The sequence below is a fragment of the Fusarium musae genome, chromosome 8 (genome assembly GCF_019915245.1).
Source record: "Fusarium musae strain F31 chromosome 8, whole genome shotgun sequence".
NCBI lineage: Eukaryota > Fungi > Ascomycota > Sordariomycetes > Hypocreales > Nectriaceae > Fusarium > Fusarium musae.
In genome coordinates, this window is record NC_058394.1 from 1,246,786 (window position 1) to 1,263,855 (window position 17,070).

At 50.5% G+C, this 17,070-nt stretch overlaps 6 protein-coding genes across 6 annotated transcripts; 3 read left to right on the forward strand and 3 right to left on the reverse strand.

Moving 5' to 3' along the window:
* Positions 1-214: 214 nt before the first annotated feature.
* J7337_010637 (uncharacterized protein) lies at positions 215-1,486 on the reverse strand (the record flags this gene model as incomplete). Its single annotated transcript, XM_044828212.1, has 2 exons — positions 215-1,348; positions 1,403-1,486. The coding sequence occupies 2 exons, from the start codon at positions 1,484-1,486 to the stop codon at positions 215-217; spliced, it is 1,218 nt and encodes a 405-aa protein (XP_044676766.1).
* A 1,284-nt stretch (positions 1,487-2,770) lies between these two features.
* On the forward strand, positions 2,771-4,627 carry J7337_010638 (uncharacterized protein; the record flags this gene model as incomplete). The annotated part of the gene is made up of 3 exons (XM_044828213.1): positions 2,771-3,599; positions 3,651-3,830; positions 3,882-4,627. 3 exons carry the CDS (start codon positions 2,771-2,773, stop codon positions 4,625-4,627), a joined length of 1,755 nt encoding a protein of 584 aa, XP_044676767.1.
* An 812-nt stretch (positions 4,628-5,439) lies between these two features.
* On the forward strand, positions 5,440-6,075 carry J7337_010639 (uncharacterized protein; the record flags this gene model as incomplete). The annotated part of the gene is made up of 4 exons (XM_044828214.1): positions 5,440-5,474; positions 5,538-5,695; positions 5,755-5,926; positions 5,991-6,075. 4 exons carry the CDS (start codon positions 5,440-5,442, stop codon positions 6,073-6,075), a joined length of 450 nt encoding a protein of 149 aa, XP_044676768.1.
* A 269-nt stretch (positions 6,076-6,344) lies between these two features.
* J7337_010640 (uncharacterized protein) lies at positions 6,345-8,018 on the reverse strand (the record flags this gene model as incomplete). The annotated part of the gene is made up of 1 exon (XM_044828215.1): positions 6,345-8,018. One exon carries the CDS (start codon positions 8,016-8,018, stop codon positions 6,345-6,347), a length of 1,674 nt encoding a protein of 557 aa, XP_044676769.1.
* A 1,936-nt stretch (positions 8,019-9,954) lies between these two features.
* On the forward strand, positions 9,955-14,244 carry J7337_010641 (uncharacterized protein; the record flags this gene model as incomplete). Its single annotated transcript, XM_044828216.1, has 2 exons — positions 9,955-10,354; positions 10,421-14,244. The coding sequence occupies 2 exons, from the start codon at positions 9,955-9,957 to the stop codon at positions 14,242-14,244; spliced, it is 4,224 nt and encodes a 1,407-aa protein (XP_044676770.1).
* A 517-nt stretch (positions 14,245-14,761) lies between these two features.
* Positions 14,762-16,746, reverse strand: J7337_010642 (uncharacterized protein; the record flags this gene model as incomplete). Its single annotated transcript, XM_044828217.1, has 2 exons — positions 14,762-15,956; positions 16,007-16,746. The coding sequence occupies 2 exons, from the start codon at positions 16,744-16,746 to the stop codon at positions 14,762-14,764; spliced, it is 1,935 nt and encodes a 644-aa protein (XP_044676771.1).
* Positions 16,747-17,070: the final 324 nt, after the last annotated feature.

Sequence of the window (17,070 nt, forward strand, 5' to 3'; positions counted from 1 at the left end):
TCAGTCTAGCATCGTTATATAACATCTGTTTGGAATTCACGTCTAGAAACTGTAGATGAAAGATCCCATAATGTATGTGTTTGATTGCGCCTTGGTATCATTACAAAACCATATATATAGTCACCAGCACCCATCATTTATGCGTCCGTATTGTTTAACCCAGTTCGGCCGTTGCTGTTGTATAATGTGTACCATGTTTCGTTGGTGTCCCCGTTTAGGAGAAAAGGTCCTCGGCCTTCTGTCGTTGCTTCGATCTCCCTCCTCCAAACAGCTCCTTGCCAGTATTGCTGCTGCCAAGCTTAGCAGGGAATAATTCGCGCGCGTTAGCTGAAGCAGCACCCTTGATCGCAAAACCCTCTCCACTCCCTTGCTGGCTCGCCATGCCGCGGATGTTGAATGAGTTGCCATCGCCTCGTGCATTGGGCACGGAAACAATCTTGGGGCGATCCTCGTCCTTGAGGCGGGCTGATCCTATCGCTCGCTCGAGGGTATCCAAGTTTCCTCCACCAAACTGCTTGATCGACTTCTTGGTCGGGAACAACTCCTTGGAATTGTTACTACCTGATATGCGATCCTTGAGATCCCGCGCTCGCGCTCTGTTCCCAGATGAGCTAGCCCTCTCACCCATTAGATCATCGCCATCGTTATCGCGTCTGGGAGATGCAGATCGGTCGCGTTGTGTTTTCCGGCCTGAAAATAATTCCTTGCCTTGATTCTCGCGGGCATATGAGCGTGGTCGTTCCTCTATGTCTGAGTCGCGTCTTCTCCGTGTCGGGCGCGGCGCATCGTCGTACATGCTGGCCTCGAACGTCTCAACATCGTCGTCAGAGTCGCGTCGTCGACGCCCCTGGCCACCCCTATGATGGCCATCGTCACGATCCCTGTACCTTGACCGGTTTTCCTGATTCCTGCGTCGTCGCTCCTCGGGGTCATGCTCAGGATGAAGGAGATAATAGCGGCTGCGCAGGGCAGCACCAACCTCTTTTTTGTCGCTTTGTACTGCGAATCTCACCTGGAGAGAAATCTCTGGCTTCCCTTCAAAAGGCTTCGCAGGCAGAGTTTCTCCAATTGCCAATGCTGTGGCATCTGCGACAGGAACAGAACTCAGGGCAACAATTGCATCGCGCGCCGTGGGTTCAGAAGGAAAGAGGAGATTGGCGGAAGAATCGTCAATCCACTCGATCCTGTCGACATCGCCGAAGTGAGCCTTGACGTAGGTTTTGATGTCGGTTGTATGTAGAGAGTCAACACCCTTGATGTGGATTTTTGTCGGGATGAGGGTTTTCGAGTCGTCGGTGGGAGGTTCATCTTCAGCCACCTCGCCAGGCTCTTCAGGCTCGTCAGGTTGCTGAAAGGGAAGTCAATTTCGGATGGCAGCAGTCTGACTGTCAGTCAAGCTTACGAGAATATCGTCGCGGCCGATGTCGAGAATAGGTGCGTCGTGAACCGTGTCGACGGCATCGTCCATCTCAATATCGAGATCCATGGCCTGTCAAGATCTGAGGTGCGTAAAGTATTGGAGAAAGTGTGTATATGGCTATGGATGGTGGGTGGGAAGTAAGTTTATGTTCTGAGCAGGAGATCAAGTAAGACAAAGAACGTGCGGATGAAAGAGAAGCGGTTGAAAGAAGAAGGAGAAGCTGGAGAATAGAAGAAAAGGTGCAAAGTAGGCAATTGCGGTTTGCGGTTCTGAGGTTGATGTCCTCTAACTAGGTAGGTAGATTACAAGAGAACCCCAATCACTATTGCATGGGCCGATCGGGGCTTAAATGGCCGGCTCCGCCGCTGCTAGGTCTATAAGCAGATATCCCTTGAAGTCAATTATGATGAAAACGCTCGTAGCCGTTATAAGAGATTGCGAAATAAATACACATCCTCAGCAATCTTGAGCTAAGCACCTTATTTATGAATCTCATACAACAATTACGGCAGAAGCCCAATGTCCTTGTCGTAATGTAGCATCTTCTCCATAGGTCAGCAAACAACGAATCTCAATGCGCTAACTCCTCACACTTGCCCAAATTAGATGGGATTCCCAGAGTTTAAGCCCATGAGCCATGGATCCAGTGACAATCTAGACTACCCTACACAGTCAGACAGTACAAAGACACGAATGTCACCTTACACTTGACTCGGGCATCGAGGTTTAATGATATAGCTACATTGAGAATATATCATATTATGCTAATATGAAACAGTCATAAGCAATATCAAAATCCATAGTATTGCCTCCAAAGGCTCTATCTGATCCTGAATCAGAAAGTGCACAATCTCAAAAAGCTTGCATTCATCGCCTACACCCTACACGATGCCTTCCAGCCTCGACAGCATAAAATGGAAGTTGCATATTAAACCTGCAGAAGGAATTATGGGCACAAGGTATGCGACTAGCCGTGGCTGACATGGATAAAATTGAGACGGAGTCCTTTCCCGCATCAATGAAGCCATTTCCTCTCAACCTACCTTACATAGTACTTTAAGCTAGGTATATAACGCCCTCACGATTTGTCCATCTCGACGTCATTCATACTAAACGAATTGCTTCTTTGGCCGCCACTACTGCATCAAGAAAAGCAAGACAACTCATACCCGAAGAACAGAACCTACAATTCATGTCCTATTTCCTGTATTATTTACTTCAGCCAGCCAGGCGCGTGCAATCAATTATGAGACTCACGTCAGCCACCACAGCCTTGATATTCCACGAATAGCCAGAATCCTCTCCATCCCGCACCAGAGGCTGGGGCACCTTTGCCGGAGGGTTGCTGTGATGAGGCTCGATAACCTTCCGCGGATTTTTCTCCTCCCAACACATCTAAAACCTGAAGAACTGCACGAGCTCGAAGATCGAATTCCAACATTGACGTATGACATCAATGAGGCCGAGATTGTGCTCGGAAAGATATCGCAGCAAAGACGCGCCGAGTTTGAGCTGAGAAGGGCAAAATTTGAGTTTGCCTCTGTAAAGGAACCTCAAACGGAGAGCCACCACGTTGATTCTCCAGCTGTGGCAGATGACTCGCGTGGTAGCCCAGATCCCAAGCGGAGGAGAGTCAAAGAACAAACCGAAGTTGGGACAGACATAGTCAAAGTTGTTAAACTTTCATGGCTCCTAGACTCGTGGGAGAAGGAAGAACTCTTACCCGTGGACCACTACTTGATCTTCCAGTGTAATCGAGTCTTGCCTCGTGAGACAACACCTGCAACTGTATTACCGAAAGGCTCTACTTCACCGGCAAGTAGTATTCTGGAGCGTGCCCTTCTTGAGCAGAAAGCGCAGTCCACAAGCACCTCGCCATCTAATCGGCACAAAAGGCGTCATGATGCCTCGGCAACATTATCGCAAAATGCACCTAGTCTCCTTCATCAAACGACATCGGAACACGATACCACGCTGCCCGTGATACCCGAGTTTCTGAGAACCACGTATTCATGCCAGCGACCGACATATATGAACCCACCGAATGAAGCGTTTGTGAATATCCTCGCTGAGATACGGACCATTCGTCGACTCCGAGAGGATGAGGTTGGTGTAAGAGCTTACTCCACATCAATTGCTTCGATCGCTGCGTACCCTTACGTACTTGGGAATGCCCAAGGTGAGTATAGCTGCCTTGTTTGGTACTGCTAGCAGCTAACAATTCATGTAGAAGTTGCGCGGTTGCCAGGTTGCGGTGATAGAATAGCCGAATTATGGCATCACTGGAAGGAGACAGGCGAATCAGTAGAAGTACGCGAGGCCAACGCCGACCCTAAAATCACAGTCCTCCAACTCTTTTACAACATATGGGGGGTTGGGGCTGTCACCGCCCGCGAATTCTATCAAAAGGGTGAGCACGAGAACGAAGCCCCCAGGCACAGAAGAAACTAATGGTCTTTAGGATGGAGAGATCTAGATGATCTGGTCGAATTTGGATGGAACATGCTCAGTCGTTCGCAGCAACTTGGAGTCAAATTTTACAACGAGTTCTCGCAGGGGATCCCCCGAGACGAAGTCGCGGCCATTGCTGCTGCAATACTGGAACACGCCCGCCTAATTGACCCAGGATTTGAGATGGTCATTGTGGGTGGTTATCGGCGAGGCAAGCAACTATCTGGTGATGCTGATGTTGTTTTGAGCCACCGAAATGAGAACAAAACACTGAATGTGATAACCAAGATTGTCGTGGCTCTCGAAAAGGCCCAACTTATCACACATACACTGACATTATCGACTCACAACTCTGATCGAGGGCAGCGCCCGGTATCTTGGAAAGGGGAAAAGTCCAACAGCTCAGGCTTTGACACACTCGACAAGGCTTTGGTAGTCTGGCAGGACTCCAGCAAAAATGGTGCACCGCATCGACGGGTCGACATCATTATCAGTCCGTGGAAGACAGTGGGCTGCGCAGTATTAGGTTGGAGTGGCGGCACAACATTCCAGAGAGATGTTCGACGCTATTGCAAGAAATTCAAGGGTTACAAGTTCGACAGCAGTGGAATACGGCGCCGAGCAGATGGCAGATGGGTCGACCTTGAAGGAACCTCTGGAGGCGATGAAGCCCCTGATATGGAAACAGCAGAACGGAGAGTCTTTGCAGGGTTGGGTCTCCAATGGCGGTCACCTGAAGAGAGATGCACTGGATGAGTATGAGCCAGTGTCACTATCGATCCACTGGCGTTCCTGGAAAAAGTCAGACAATCGGTATTGCAATATTGATATGGAGGTAGGTAGTCATCATTCATGCATAGGTGCCCAGCATAAGGTACCTAGTAGGTAGGTACCTAGGTACCTATATGGAGTACAGTTACAGTACCCTGCGGAGTTTTGGCTTGTGTACCTGCATTGATAGCTGCGGAGTTTGGGTTTTAGGCCCATTATCAATTACGCCAGCTTTCAACTTTCAAACTCACAGGCACACACCCAATGAGTCGGATGATCCAATTAAGCCGACGGCATTGAACTCCGAAATCTGATCACGGTACGAAAATCAAGACTCGGGGGTTAGGTACTCTCGTCATCAAATACGTCCTTCGTATTCCTGTTCGGTTCGTCGCGTCTCGTCGTTCGGAGCGGATCTCGCACGCATAGACTAAGCGATGCTCCGAGGCTGAACAGACAGCACCTACCTTATTTTTACTTGTACTGTACAGAATTGATATGGTTTCCCGCAACTGCCTAGGATCAGAAGCCTCCGATTGTGCTTTGTTGGCCATGGCATGGACCTACGAGACAACCAGAAGAGTCGGTGGATTGTTCCCCCAGGTGGAGCTAACCTGACTCTCCCGGACATGTTAGGTCCGTTCCGTGGGTAGTTTCATCATCCCGTTACTGGGAACCCATTTAATCACTATTTAAGAACCGCACCGTGACAGGACCGTACCAGCTCAGCTTTCCCACTGCACCACTATCTACATTCAGTTTCATACTCATCGTAGTCAAACCATCTTCTCTCCATCATGTCTCTCGTCCTGGAGCTCCCCGCTGGATACGGGTAAGGGACAATCCCAGTGTCTATACCTCAACCTCAACCCCAGACAACTGACACTCTTTCTAGCTTCGTCCTCGTGGCCGCCACATCCACCTTCTTCATCAACACTCTCCATGCTCTCCTCACTAGCAAGGCTCGCAAGCGAAGTGGTATCAAGTATCCCGTCGCCTACGCTTCCAACGAGCTCGCCGAGAAGGACGCCGAGGCCTTCAAGTTCAACTGCGGTTCGTACCATCCACGAAACCCCAAGTCTCGAGTACTAGTCTAACTCTCTCTTCTACAGCCCAGCGCTCGCACGCCAACTTCACCGAGAACCAGATTTCTTTCCTTGGTGCTCTTCTGATCTCTGGTCTCCGTTTCCCCGTTGCCTCTGCCGTTCTTGGAGCTGGCTGGGCCTTCTCTCGTGTATTCTACGCCATTGGCTACTCTGCTGGTGGCCGCAAGGGACGCATGGGGTATGTATACCCACTGAGGCAGTCTCCATCTTGTGATATTTGCTAACTTGACCGACCTAACTAGTGGCTCAATCGGTTCTTTCCTCTGCGATACGTCGCTCAAGTGTATGGCCGCCTATACCTCCATCATGCTTGCCCTAGGCAACTAAGTCGGACTGACGGACGAGTTTGGAAAAGATGTAATATATGCATGATATTATTTTCTGTGTTATTTAACAGGACCTGTCACGAACTCCCCATCGTTGCTATTTCCTGCTTTTTGCTGTGACCATTAGACGCCTGCGTATCCAACCATTACATGCATCGTATGCGATTCCAAAAAGATATGAAGAAAAATAAATCATGATGCTCAATCGTAAATTTCATACCAAATTCCTATCCAACACCCTCCTGCACCCCGTACAGGCTCACATCACCCTCACCTTCGAAGCCTCCTTCTCTTTAACTCCTGTCCAACGGTTGGGTTTTGCTCAGAATCTTGGACTGGCTGATTTTCATGCATCTCCACCTTGTCATCCTCTTCAGCCTCAGTAACGGACTCGATGCCATTGTTACCCAAGAGATAGTCTCCGTAATACTTCATCGCATTGAATATCTCTTCTCCTGTTGGAACAATGTGTTCTTTGGGAAGCAGAAAGCCGTAGCTGCCGGTATCTCGAAGCTTGAGCTGGTAGCTGTAGTGAGCTCGCATTTCGTGATAGAACCAGTCGACGGCCGATCCACCGCCAGATTCGATGCGAGACCAGTAACGACCACCGCTGAATTCGCGAGCTGAGACCGCACCCTCACATGCTGATGCAACAGTGTACGACTCGCCATTTGATAGACGGATAGACTTCGCAATACCTGCGGCAAGCTCTTCCAAATTCTCCAAATTTGGAGGGTCGACGGAGCAAGTGTAAGAGTAAGGATACAGAATTTGCTGAGAGTACGAATGCAAATCAATCAAGCCGATAAATCGAACATTGTTGTTCCAGGTTTGGTTCCGCGCCCAATCGGCAATGTGCACCGCTTCAACGGCCTGAAAAGGCTTCTCCCCCCCATAACTCTCAGAGCATGGGTCCCGTTGAACCTGTGAGCCATCCCACTCGTACCCGTAAGCTCGGTCCAGGTCTAGTCCACGGCAAAACTGAAGGTTAGTCTGTTGTCGTGTTTTGCGCCAGAGCCGATCGATATGCCAGGTATACTCGAAACCATCAGGGTTCGCAATTGGCAGGAAGACCAAGTCGAACTCGTCTAATAGCTTTGTGATCATCCGTTCTTTGCCGTAGCTAGTGATGAAGGACCACGCCAGATAGTTGACAGTGCTCGTTGAGATCCATTCGCGAGCATGAGAGCCGCCCATGATCATGATTGTTTTGCGCCTCGGCGCATCCGGTGCTGTGTTCGGAATCCCCACTCGCAGGGCAGGAATATCGCGGCCTTCGTACGACTTGCCGATGTTAATGTACTTGACGTAGGATGGAAACATAGCCTCAAGGAGACGCATCCATCTCATCACGACCGGCAGAGACTGGTAATCCTGGAAAAAGAGGTTATCTCCTGGCGAAGAAGCGACTTTCAGGACCGGAGGCGCGGGCTTAGGATCGTAATAAGCTGGGTTTCCTCCAATAGGCAGTGATTTATAGACCGCGGCGGCCAAATCTGGAATCAGAATCGAGTGCGATGCGTGTAGTGTCTTGGGAAGCAAGCTTAGCAGAGGTCGAACCTCGTCAGCGTGTAGGCGGATGTCGACATAATCATCGGTAAAAGCCCAGACATCGAGAAATAGTCGAGCGGCGGCATCGGCAAGTGCTCCCTCTTCGTGCGAGGTAGTGACGTTGAAGCGGAGGACCAACTGATTGAGGTATTGCGCGCGTAGTTGATTGATGATGGGCCGCGGGGTGTTTTTACTCGGATGACGTCCGAAGACGGTCTCGATAGCTTTGTCGCGAAGTTTGGAAAGAAAAGGGAAGAGCCGTTTGGTTGCGTCATTATCATTACTGTCGGTATTCTGTAAATCTGGAACGGCACGATGTGTATCGATGCCAGCGGCGTGGGCGCTGGAGGCCTGCAGAAGCAACAGACTCGCTGCCAGTAAGGGCAACCTCATCTTGAGTCTTGTAAGAGAACGCGCAGTCGACTCGATCAATTGATCCTGTTTGCCTGAAGTGGCTGGGATTGAATGCGGAGGACTATCAGCCCTCAGCTGTGTATTTGATGATTTTGTATGATGGAAACAGCGACAATTATTAAAGATATAAGTGACGATGTTTGAAGATTACACTACACTGCCTCTAGTTACGGAGTAGCCTGGATGATAACGCACGCAGCCTGACGCTTGTCGCTTTTCTGTGGGGCTGATGTGGAAGTCATTATTGGTCCATCCATTCGGACAGGGAGGGAGGTCTTCTTTTTTTCACAACCTAGGTAAGCGTTGGAAGCATCAGAATTGAAGCAAATAGAACATTACCATATTTTAAGGTGGTAGTTGGATTTAACAAGCTTGCTATGATAGCATGTAACAGCATTAATAAATGCTTAATTCGTAGTGCGAAGTGACACAGAAATGGACACTGGGACCTAAGTTATCACCAATAACTGGCACAGATAAACACTATCAAGGGCGATCTGAAAAAGGACCAAGAATAATGAAAGTATTTTGCAGCCCGCTGACAGTTGGTTATTAGACCAAAGGTCGCCGCCTATTTATAGGTTGTCTATCATGTTGACAGAAAGATGGCTTATTTAGAACACTGATATCCAACAGGTAGTAGTTCAAATTTTCTTGATAGATGCAACAACAACATTCAATATGCTCGGCTGGCGAAGCTACACATTTCATTTAGATTCAGGAGACAGACATAAGTTTACCCTATCCATACCTAACTTTAATATACTTAGCTACAGTGCCCAGACTGCCAGGTTGGTGTAAATGGACGGACTTTACGTAGTACACGCGAGGGGTCTATCTGCACTTATCTGTCGCTTGAGCTTAACGATTCCGAAAAAATCAAGCCTCCCATGCTGTCATTTTCCATGTGGCATGGCCTTAGATATATTATGGACAGGTGTTGAAACATGAATACTTGTTCTTAGGACTCGCTGGTATATATAGATAAAAAAGATATATATGAAGTTCTCTATGGTTCATTCTTCAGAAACTGTTAAATCAAATTGTCTGCTCACTTACTCTGAGGCTGTCAGAGCAAGTTCGGAATCTCAGTCCCAAATTCAAATAATTACAATAAATAAAATCAGTATTTGTTACCGTACTCTCGTATATTGATGCCAGAGCCTCTATCCAAGTGACCACAAGTGCTGATGACGCTGTAATACTGCTACCTACTTAGGCTTACGTTGCGCGCGTCGCCACGTTACAGATATACTGTATACAGTAGCCACCTGAGATGGAATCAAAGATATCGAAGAAGAAATTATTGTAAGCTGTAATTTCAGCCCATTCTTTGGACAATGTTTCTCTATCATCACCTCACCTCCTTACACCAGCCACACTAATAACCCAGTGGGCTAGCTTAGGTCCTTTGTACCTGAAGGGCCTTTTACAGCGGGTCGTCCAGGAACCTAGAACCCCTTACTCCCAGCCACATGCCTTCAGGTTAGGTACCTACTGTAGCGGTGGGGCCGGACACTGTGCATTGGTAGCGTGACATGCGCTGGGGATGGGCTGGGTTAATTGAGGCTGCCACGACCAGCAGCCCCTGGCTTGGTGGGAAAGCTCCTGCGGAAAGCGAATGCTCAATGGAAGTGATCAAAAACGGATCAACTTCCAACTAACTACTAACCTAAGTAACTACGCTGCATCGACAGCGCTCACAACCTGACCCTTTCACGCGACATCCACTCTTGCTGAATTCTTATCATCGATCTAGGCACCTCGAGTTGTCTCAATGAACACCACCGCGACTGCGTACCAGCATTTCGCTTGGTAGGTCGTGAGACGCCTGCCGCCCTCAACTGGCTCTCTATCGACGTCGTCTGGTCTTGACAACGCCTGGGCTGGCTGCGTATCATGATCAGTCGCCGTTATGGCTTTTCGTCGCCGCCGAGGCAACTTGTCTGATGACACTGAAAAACGCCGACATACCCTCTTCGAACCCAGCGCATCCGGCGATCTTCCTCCTCCAGTTCCTTCTCAGCCCGACCACAACGATGACGAGGGACAAGGACCCGGAGAGTCTTCCCACCCACAGCAACCTCGCGAGTTAGCTCGCGAGTCAACAACTAGCCGTCCTGAAGGTCTCCCCGAGAGTCAAACTGAAAGTCGCCCCGGAAGTCGCCCTGGAAGTCGCCCAGACACCCCTCCTATACAAGAAGAAAACAGCAAACATCATCGCTTCTCCGTCTTGCGTTTCCGAAACGCGAGTGATTCTCAACTGTCTCTACGAGCCAAGCAACAATCCGAGAAGCCGCCGCCTGTTCCGCGACGTAACACACCCCTATCTACCGTACTGCGCAGCTGGGACATGCTTAGCTAACCTATGTTCAACTTAGCACCCGAAATCATTACCACCGCTCCAACAAACGACTTCAATGGACCGAAAAAGAAACCTTCACGCATAGGCCTGACTGCCAGGTTCCGTCGCTCGACGGATTTGCCCCGTGAGGACGTCAACACCAACAATGGAACGGGACGCCAGAAGACACTTCGGAAATCCTTCACTGATGACAGACGACGCCCCACGCTCGCTACACTGGAGGAACCTGAATCTCCGCGACCATCGACAACAGCTACAACAAGTAGTCCTAATGGTACAATCTTAACACCTCCAAACCGCCCTTCCGAGTCATCCAGGTCTGATGCTAGCTCCAACGATCGCTTGTCTCACCAGAGTTCGTCCTATCAGAGTCCGGAGACGACACCCAAGAAATCAGGCCCGTTCTTTCGATTGCGACGGCATAAGAAAGCACCAGAGCCTCTCTTTCCATTTGCGCATCTTCAGCAGCAAGGAAAAGCACCCCCAGGCATCTCCTCGGCTTCGTCCCTTGGGATTTCCACCACGCCACGTCCAGCTTCCGCTCAGAGCGGCCGAACAGCTAGCGGAAATACTAACAGAGGAGATTCCGATCTAAGGTCAGGCCAATCACCTGCGACCACTCTGGTGGCACCTGGGGGGGTCCAGTCGGGGCATTCTTCACCCACGAGGGGAGATCTGTTGCGAGGAAGGTCCTCTACTATGAGTTCGATGGGCCGTGACTCCAATGACGATCATCTTCTACCGCCGACGACACGAACGTCGTCCTCTACTGGTCGTAAAAGCTTTGGTGATTTGTTTGGCCTCAGTCGTTTGCGGCAGAATTCGGAACTCAGTCGTCAGGGCACGATGACTCCTACAACCCCCGGGTCCATTGGATCTAAAAACAACTCGCTCCAGCTTGCCAGGGACTCCTTTGTTCTCCCAGAACGCAACGAAGACGAGTCACCAGCCAAATATCTTGCGCGGGTCGAAGAAGTTGCCAGCCGAGGCATCATTGCTGCGACTCTTTCAAAAAGCGCTGACCCATTCATGGCTTCGGTCCTTCGGAGTTACATGCGTAGTTTTAGCTTCTTTGGTGATCCTATGGATATGGCTATTCGAAAACTGCTCATGGAAGCTGAGCTACCTAAGGAAACACAGCAGATCGACCGTTGCTTACAAGCGTTTGCCAACCGCTACCATGAGTGTAACCCAGGCATTTACTCATCGCCTGATCAGGCGTACTTCATTGCTTTCTCCCTACTCATTCTACATACCGACGTCTTCAACAAGAATAACAAGCACAAAATGCAAAAAGCTGATTACCTGAAGAACACAAACGGAGAGGGCATATTTGACGACATTCTGGAATGTTTTTATGACAACATAACTTATACCCCTTTCATTCACGTTGAGGATGATTTAGACCCTACAAGCGACCGCTATGCTGCTTCACATAAATCTCGACGAAAACCTCTGATCTCTTCTACAGTAAACGACCCCGCAAAAAGAGCTGTCAAGGAGCCTATCGATCCCTATACCCTGATCTTGGACGGAAGCCTTGATGCTCTGAGACCAAACTTGAAGGATGCCATGGAGCTGGAGGATCACTACAATTACCTCGGCTCTGCGACTAGTCTGAACTTGAAGGACTTACAGAAAACGTTTTTTAGAACAGGTGTACTGCAGATCGTGTCTGCCCGGTCTCGACCTGACGCTTTCATGACGGAACAGACAGCTAGCAACCCGGCCGAAGCACATCCCGGTATCGTCGACATCAAGGTCACCAAGGTTGGATTACTTTGGCGGAAAGATGCGAAGAAACGCAAGGCAAGGTCTCCGTGGCAGGAATGGGGCGCCATTCTTACTGGGGCGCAGCTCTACTTCTTCCGCAATACAGGCTGGGTGAAGTCTTTAATGCATCAGTATGAGAACCACATCAAGGCGGGACATGACGGAACACCGTTGATCTTCACACCCCCGCTTCAAGAGTTCAAACCAGATGGTCTCATGTCAACTTATGCTGCCGTGGCCCTCCATGATACGGCGTATAAGAAGCACAAGAACGCTTTCGTCTATGTGCGGCAGGGTGGTCTAGAAGAAGTGCTATTGGCAGATAATGAAGAAGAAATGAACGACTGGCTCGCCAAACTCAATTATGCTGCCGCCTTCCGGACTACGGGCGTTAAGATGCGTGGTGTCATCGGAGGCAACTATGACGGACAGAGTCGTCGTGGTTTACGTCGACTGGATAGCGCTGATGCTGCCACCCTCATCCAGACACCAACCGGACCAGTGTCTATCGCGAGGAGTCGAATAGACCATAAAATGGCCGAAGATATCTCGGCTGCTCGAAGAGACGTGATGAAGCAGAAGATTGCTGAAGCTGATGAGCATGTGCAAGAGATTCAGAAACAGCTGGAACACCAGCTCAGGAACGCACGCCACCTGCTAATCCTTGCGCCCATCCAGCCAAGAACGAGGGAACAGCTTTTATCTGCTGCTGCGCGGATATCTGCTCAGCTCAAGTGGACGCGCCAAGATATGTGGAAACACAAATGCCACCGTGATATCTTGATACAGGATCTCGAAGAAGAACACCCATCCTCGACCTTTACTCCTACCAAGCAACAGTCAAACCGACTTTCACAGAGAACAGGGTCGCCTACGCCACGGGGCAACGTGGGTCGTAGAGGATCGCGGTCAACGCATCATTCTGGAACCGAGGCCGGCCCAAGAACACCCACCGAGCCGCAGATCGCCCACGTCCCTAACACAGCCCAAGTCACAGAGGATGTCGATTCACCTCTGGATCAGGTTTTCACAACACCTCCCCAGAGTGCGACTAAACGCCGGCATAGTTCACGCGATCTCTCCTTTGTTCGACCAGAAGCTGCTAGCACGAGACACGGGTCAGTATCTAGTATCGCCCAGTCTCCCATAGCATCCCTCCCTTCCACACCGCTAGCTAAACCCCCTTCGGCCCAAGATGAAAGCAACAAGCCACCGATGCGCAAGGAGGACGACGGAAACCATGATCCTGACGCCGATGAACGAGACTTCCTGGAGCAGGCCGGCCTACTTGAGCAACGACCCAGCCGTGACCCTACAGACAAAGCCACTGTTTCCACAGGTGCTGATGTACCTGGGGAGTCTGGGACACCTACAGACAAGGGTGACAGGAGTAAAATTCGCCGCAGTCTCCAACGCACTCTTCGAGAGGGCGCTGGACATCTCTCGCACCACCGCGGCAGCCGAAAGGGCAAGGAGGTCGCTGGGCCAGGGGAAGAATCGACCCAAGAGCACCAACTTTCCAGAGGCACAGGGAGCTTCGTGGTGCATGGCAAGAAGGCATCAGTCATTAACTTTGGTGATGGCCTGCAGAACATGACCCATGATGAGAAAATCCGTGCTCGAAAGTCCTCCCAGCAGCAAGATCCTCCACTGTCGCCAATGCCTAGTGGACCAGAGGATGAAGACTTCTATTCTGCCGTTGGTGTGCCGGTGGAGTCGAGTGAGCGTAGAGAATCCATTGCAAGCGCAAGCACTGCAACCGCACGAAGCTTCCGCGAACTACATAGGAAGTATTCGACCGCCCAAGCAGCTAGAAGCACATCAGCTGGCGGTAGGTTAACAATACCGTCGGACACGGAGAGCGAAGTTGCAGTCAGCTTCTCAGATGGGCGCCGCAGTCCCCTGCCTCCAATGGAGACAGAGACGGACGAGGAGTCAGACGGTACTGGTGTAAGGAGAGGCCGAAGCACCAAGAAGGACGATCTCGAAAGTCAAGACTCGGATTCTGAGTCGCTTCAGGATATAGAGCAGCTTCCGAGCCGGCCCGTGCAGCCCGTTAACGCCTGACACTGGGAAGTTATGGAGGGCTCTCGTGTGGAGTATAGTCCGCGCGTATAACGTTTATTTATATAGAATTGGGGCTTGCTGGGACGGGCGTTGTGACTACCTTCGTTTTATACTTGTGTTATTGAGTGGCCACAGAAAAAGCAGACTTGAGATGTCGAGCTTGGTGGACTCATGTCAAGGGGTCGGTGACGAGAACACATGTTTCTAGATATTCTATAGTGGCCGAGGCCTTTTGTTCATTTGTACTCGCTTGCACCAGGGCTTGGGCAGAGCATTAAAAGTCAGCGTTAGAAATCGATTTTTGATTTTTCAGTCGAATCGAAATTGGGCGAATGTGCATATAACTATGATGGATATCATTCATTCTTGTGATTTTGATGAGTCAGGAGGAACTGCACCCATAGAACCAGGACGTATACGTGGATGGAAAAATTAAATCAAGGGTCAAGAATATCACACCGAAACGGAGTATTGTTGGACTAAGATATGCGATATGCAGTATCTGTAAACTGCTGCACTATTTCCTACCCTTCTTCTTCTTCTTGGAAGGCGGAGGCGCCTTCTCAACCTTGACACCTCCTCCGCCTACGAGCTCCAGAGTCTCCTCTTCCTTCACGATTCCTCCCTGTGTTGAATCGACAGCCTTCTTCTTGCCCTTCTTGCCCTTGGGACGGTACGAGCTTCTGTCACGCAAAGGCAGCCAGCGCTCAGGGTCGGGTCTGGTGCCTTCGACGTAGTTCTTGGGAAGGCGTGTCTTTCTGCGTCGCTTGCTTGTCTTTTCAGATGGTCCCGAAGGAGCCGAGCGCTTCAAAGTTGAGGAGCCTGTCTTACTGGCTGCGGTCGCAACGCCAGCGCTGAGGAGAGCTGTTACGTCGATGCCCTCGATAAGAGAATCCACGGGAGGGAGGTTCTGGAGGTGCTTTTCTACACGAGAGGGGCTTGAGGGAGCGAAGGATGCGACAAGGCCAGCCGCAGCAATGTCCGAGCCCTTCCGCTCATCGATTAGTTTCTGGAACGAAGTACCCGCGAGTTGCAAATCCTGGGCGTTGGATGACTTCATCAGTTCGATGCCAGCCTCTTCGAGGAGTGAGATTGCTGAGCTAGCCGGGCGGGACTGCCAGTATGTAGCAGCCTTAACAAGTTCAGCCTTTGCCGAGGATTCCCGTCCCTGTGCCCTCAAAAGGGTCACGGTAAGTGCAATAAGACCAGGGCTGAACCGAGCATTTTGAGAATCATCAGTCTCGTTTCTTTCGAGACGCTGTAGGAAAGACTCAAGAATAGACAGAGCTGAGCCAACTTTTCCTTCATGGAGCTGTATTTGCACAATGGTTAACACAAGACCGACATCATGTGGTCTCTTCTGGGTCAGTCCTTGGAGATTCTTCAGAAGATGCTTCCCAGATGTCCCTTGTGCGCTCGCAGCAGCGTTGAGAACAGAGAGGATGCTAGTTTCGGCAGCTGTCGTGGGATGTTTTGCTTCGGTGAGAAGGGCATCGGTGCGGCGCTTGACTCCGGCACCCTTGAGGATTTGCAAATCCACGGTTAGTCGGTTGCGTCGCAAGATATCAGACTGGTGCTGGAAGAGCTTGGCATTTCTTGCCTTGGCCGTCAGGGCCGAGAATCTTCGCTCGAGAAGATAGGGGTTCTCGTCCTTTGGCTCTAAAGTGACCAGGTTGTTGCCAATTATTAGTGCCAGGTCGGAATCTTCTTCTCTGTCCATCATAGTCAGTTCAGCCCTCGGCATAATTGCAGTAAAACCTACCTTGCGTTTGATAGAGAGTTATAGAGATCGAGAGCCTCCCTGAGCTTGCCCAACTTAGCAAAGACGTAGGCCTGCTGTGCAAGAATCGGCCGCATTTCCGCCTGCTTGTCCTCATCTGTCAAGTCATCGGAGGCATCACACAATCGACTTGCACGCTGCAATAGATCGGCTGCAGTCTCAAGGGAGCCGTTGGCAATATGCGCACATGCAGCGTTATAACACAGTTCAAATCCATCAGAGTCTTGGACAGAAATCTTGTCAGTGACCGAGTATCCCAGCCAACTAGACTGGGCAAAAGCGGCCCGAAGATTGATGCTGATATCGTTCTCCTCATCTGCGGGATCGGTGTCGAGTAGACGGCTGTATATGTTGCAAGCCTCATCGAAGCGCTCGGCACGGTAAGCAACTTGTGCGGCAACATGCTGTAGACTCCTCTTCTTCTCTAGACCGAAAGCCTGGAGGACAGAAGTGGCCTCGTTAAGCTTTCCCGTCTTGTAGAGAGCATAGGCATGTTCAAGGGCAATTCGTGCGTGGAGGGCGGGAGAGCCATCAGCAATGGCGCGCAAAGCATCGTCGAATCGATCGAGCTTCAGCAAGGCGATGATACGGGTGTGCTGGCTATCGACATCGTTCTTGTTAGCCTTGAGGGCGGCGTTGGCAATCTTGAGGGCCTCGTCGTGGTCTTCGACGGAGGATTGGCGCAATAAGGCGCTGAGGGCGGCAGCAGGGTCTTGAGGCATGATGGCGACGCTATCAAGACGAAGGCATATCCGTGGGGGGTCACGTCGATAGCAACACCGTTAGATGGAGTGGGAATGGGACGAGCCCAGAGAGTGACTTGGCTGTGTCTTGTTCGCTTTCGAAGCTCTTTTGCTCGTTGTCGTCAAGTTGAATGAGATGACCTGTCGTTCGTTCGTCCGTCCAATCCAGTCCAGTCCAGTCCACTCGTGATGCTGGCGGGGCAGTTTTGGGCAGCGGGGCACAGTAGAATAATTCCAAGTTCTTTCTGTGGCTTTGCAGCCTCAACAGTGTGCTGCACAGTGTAGAAAGCTTACCCATACTCT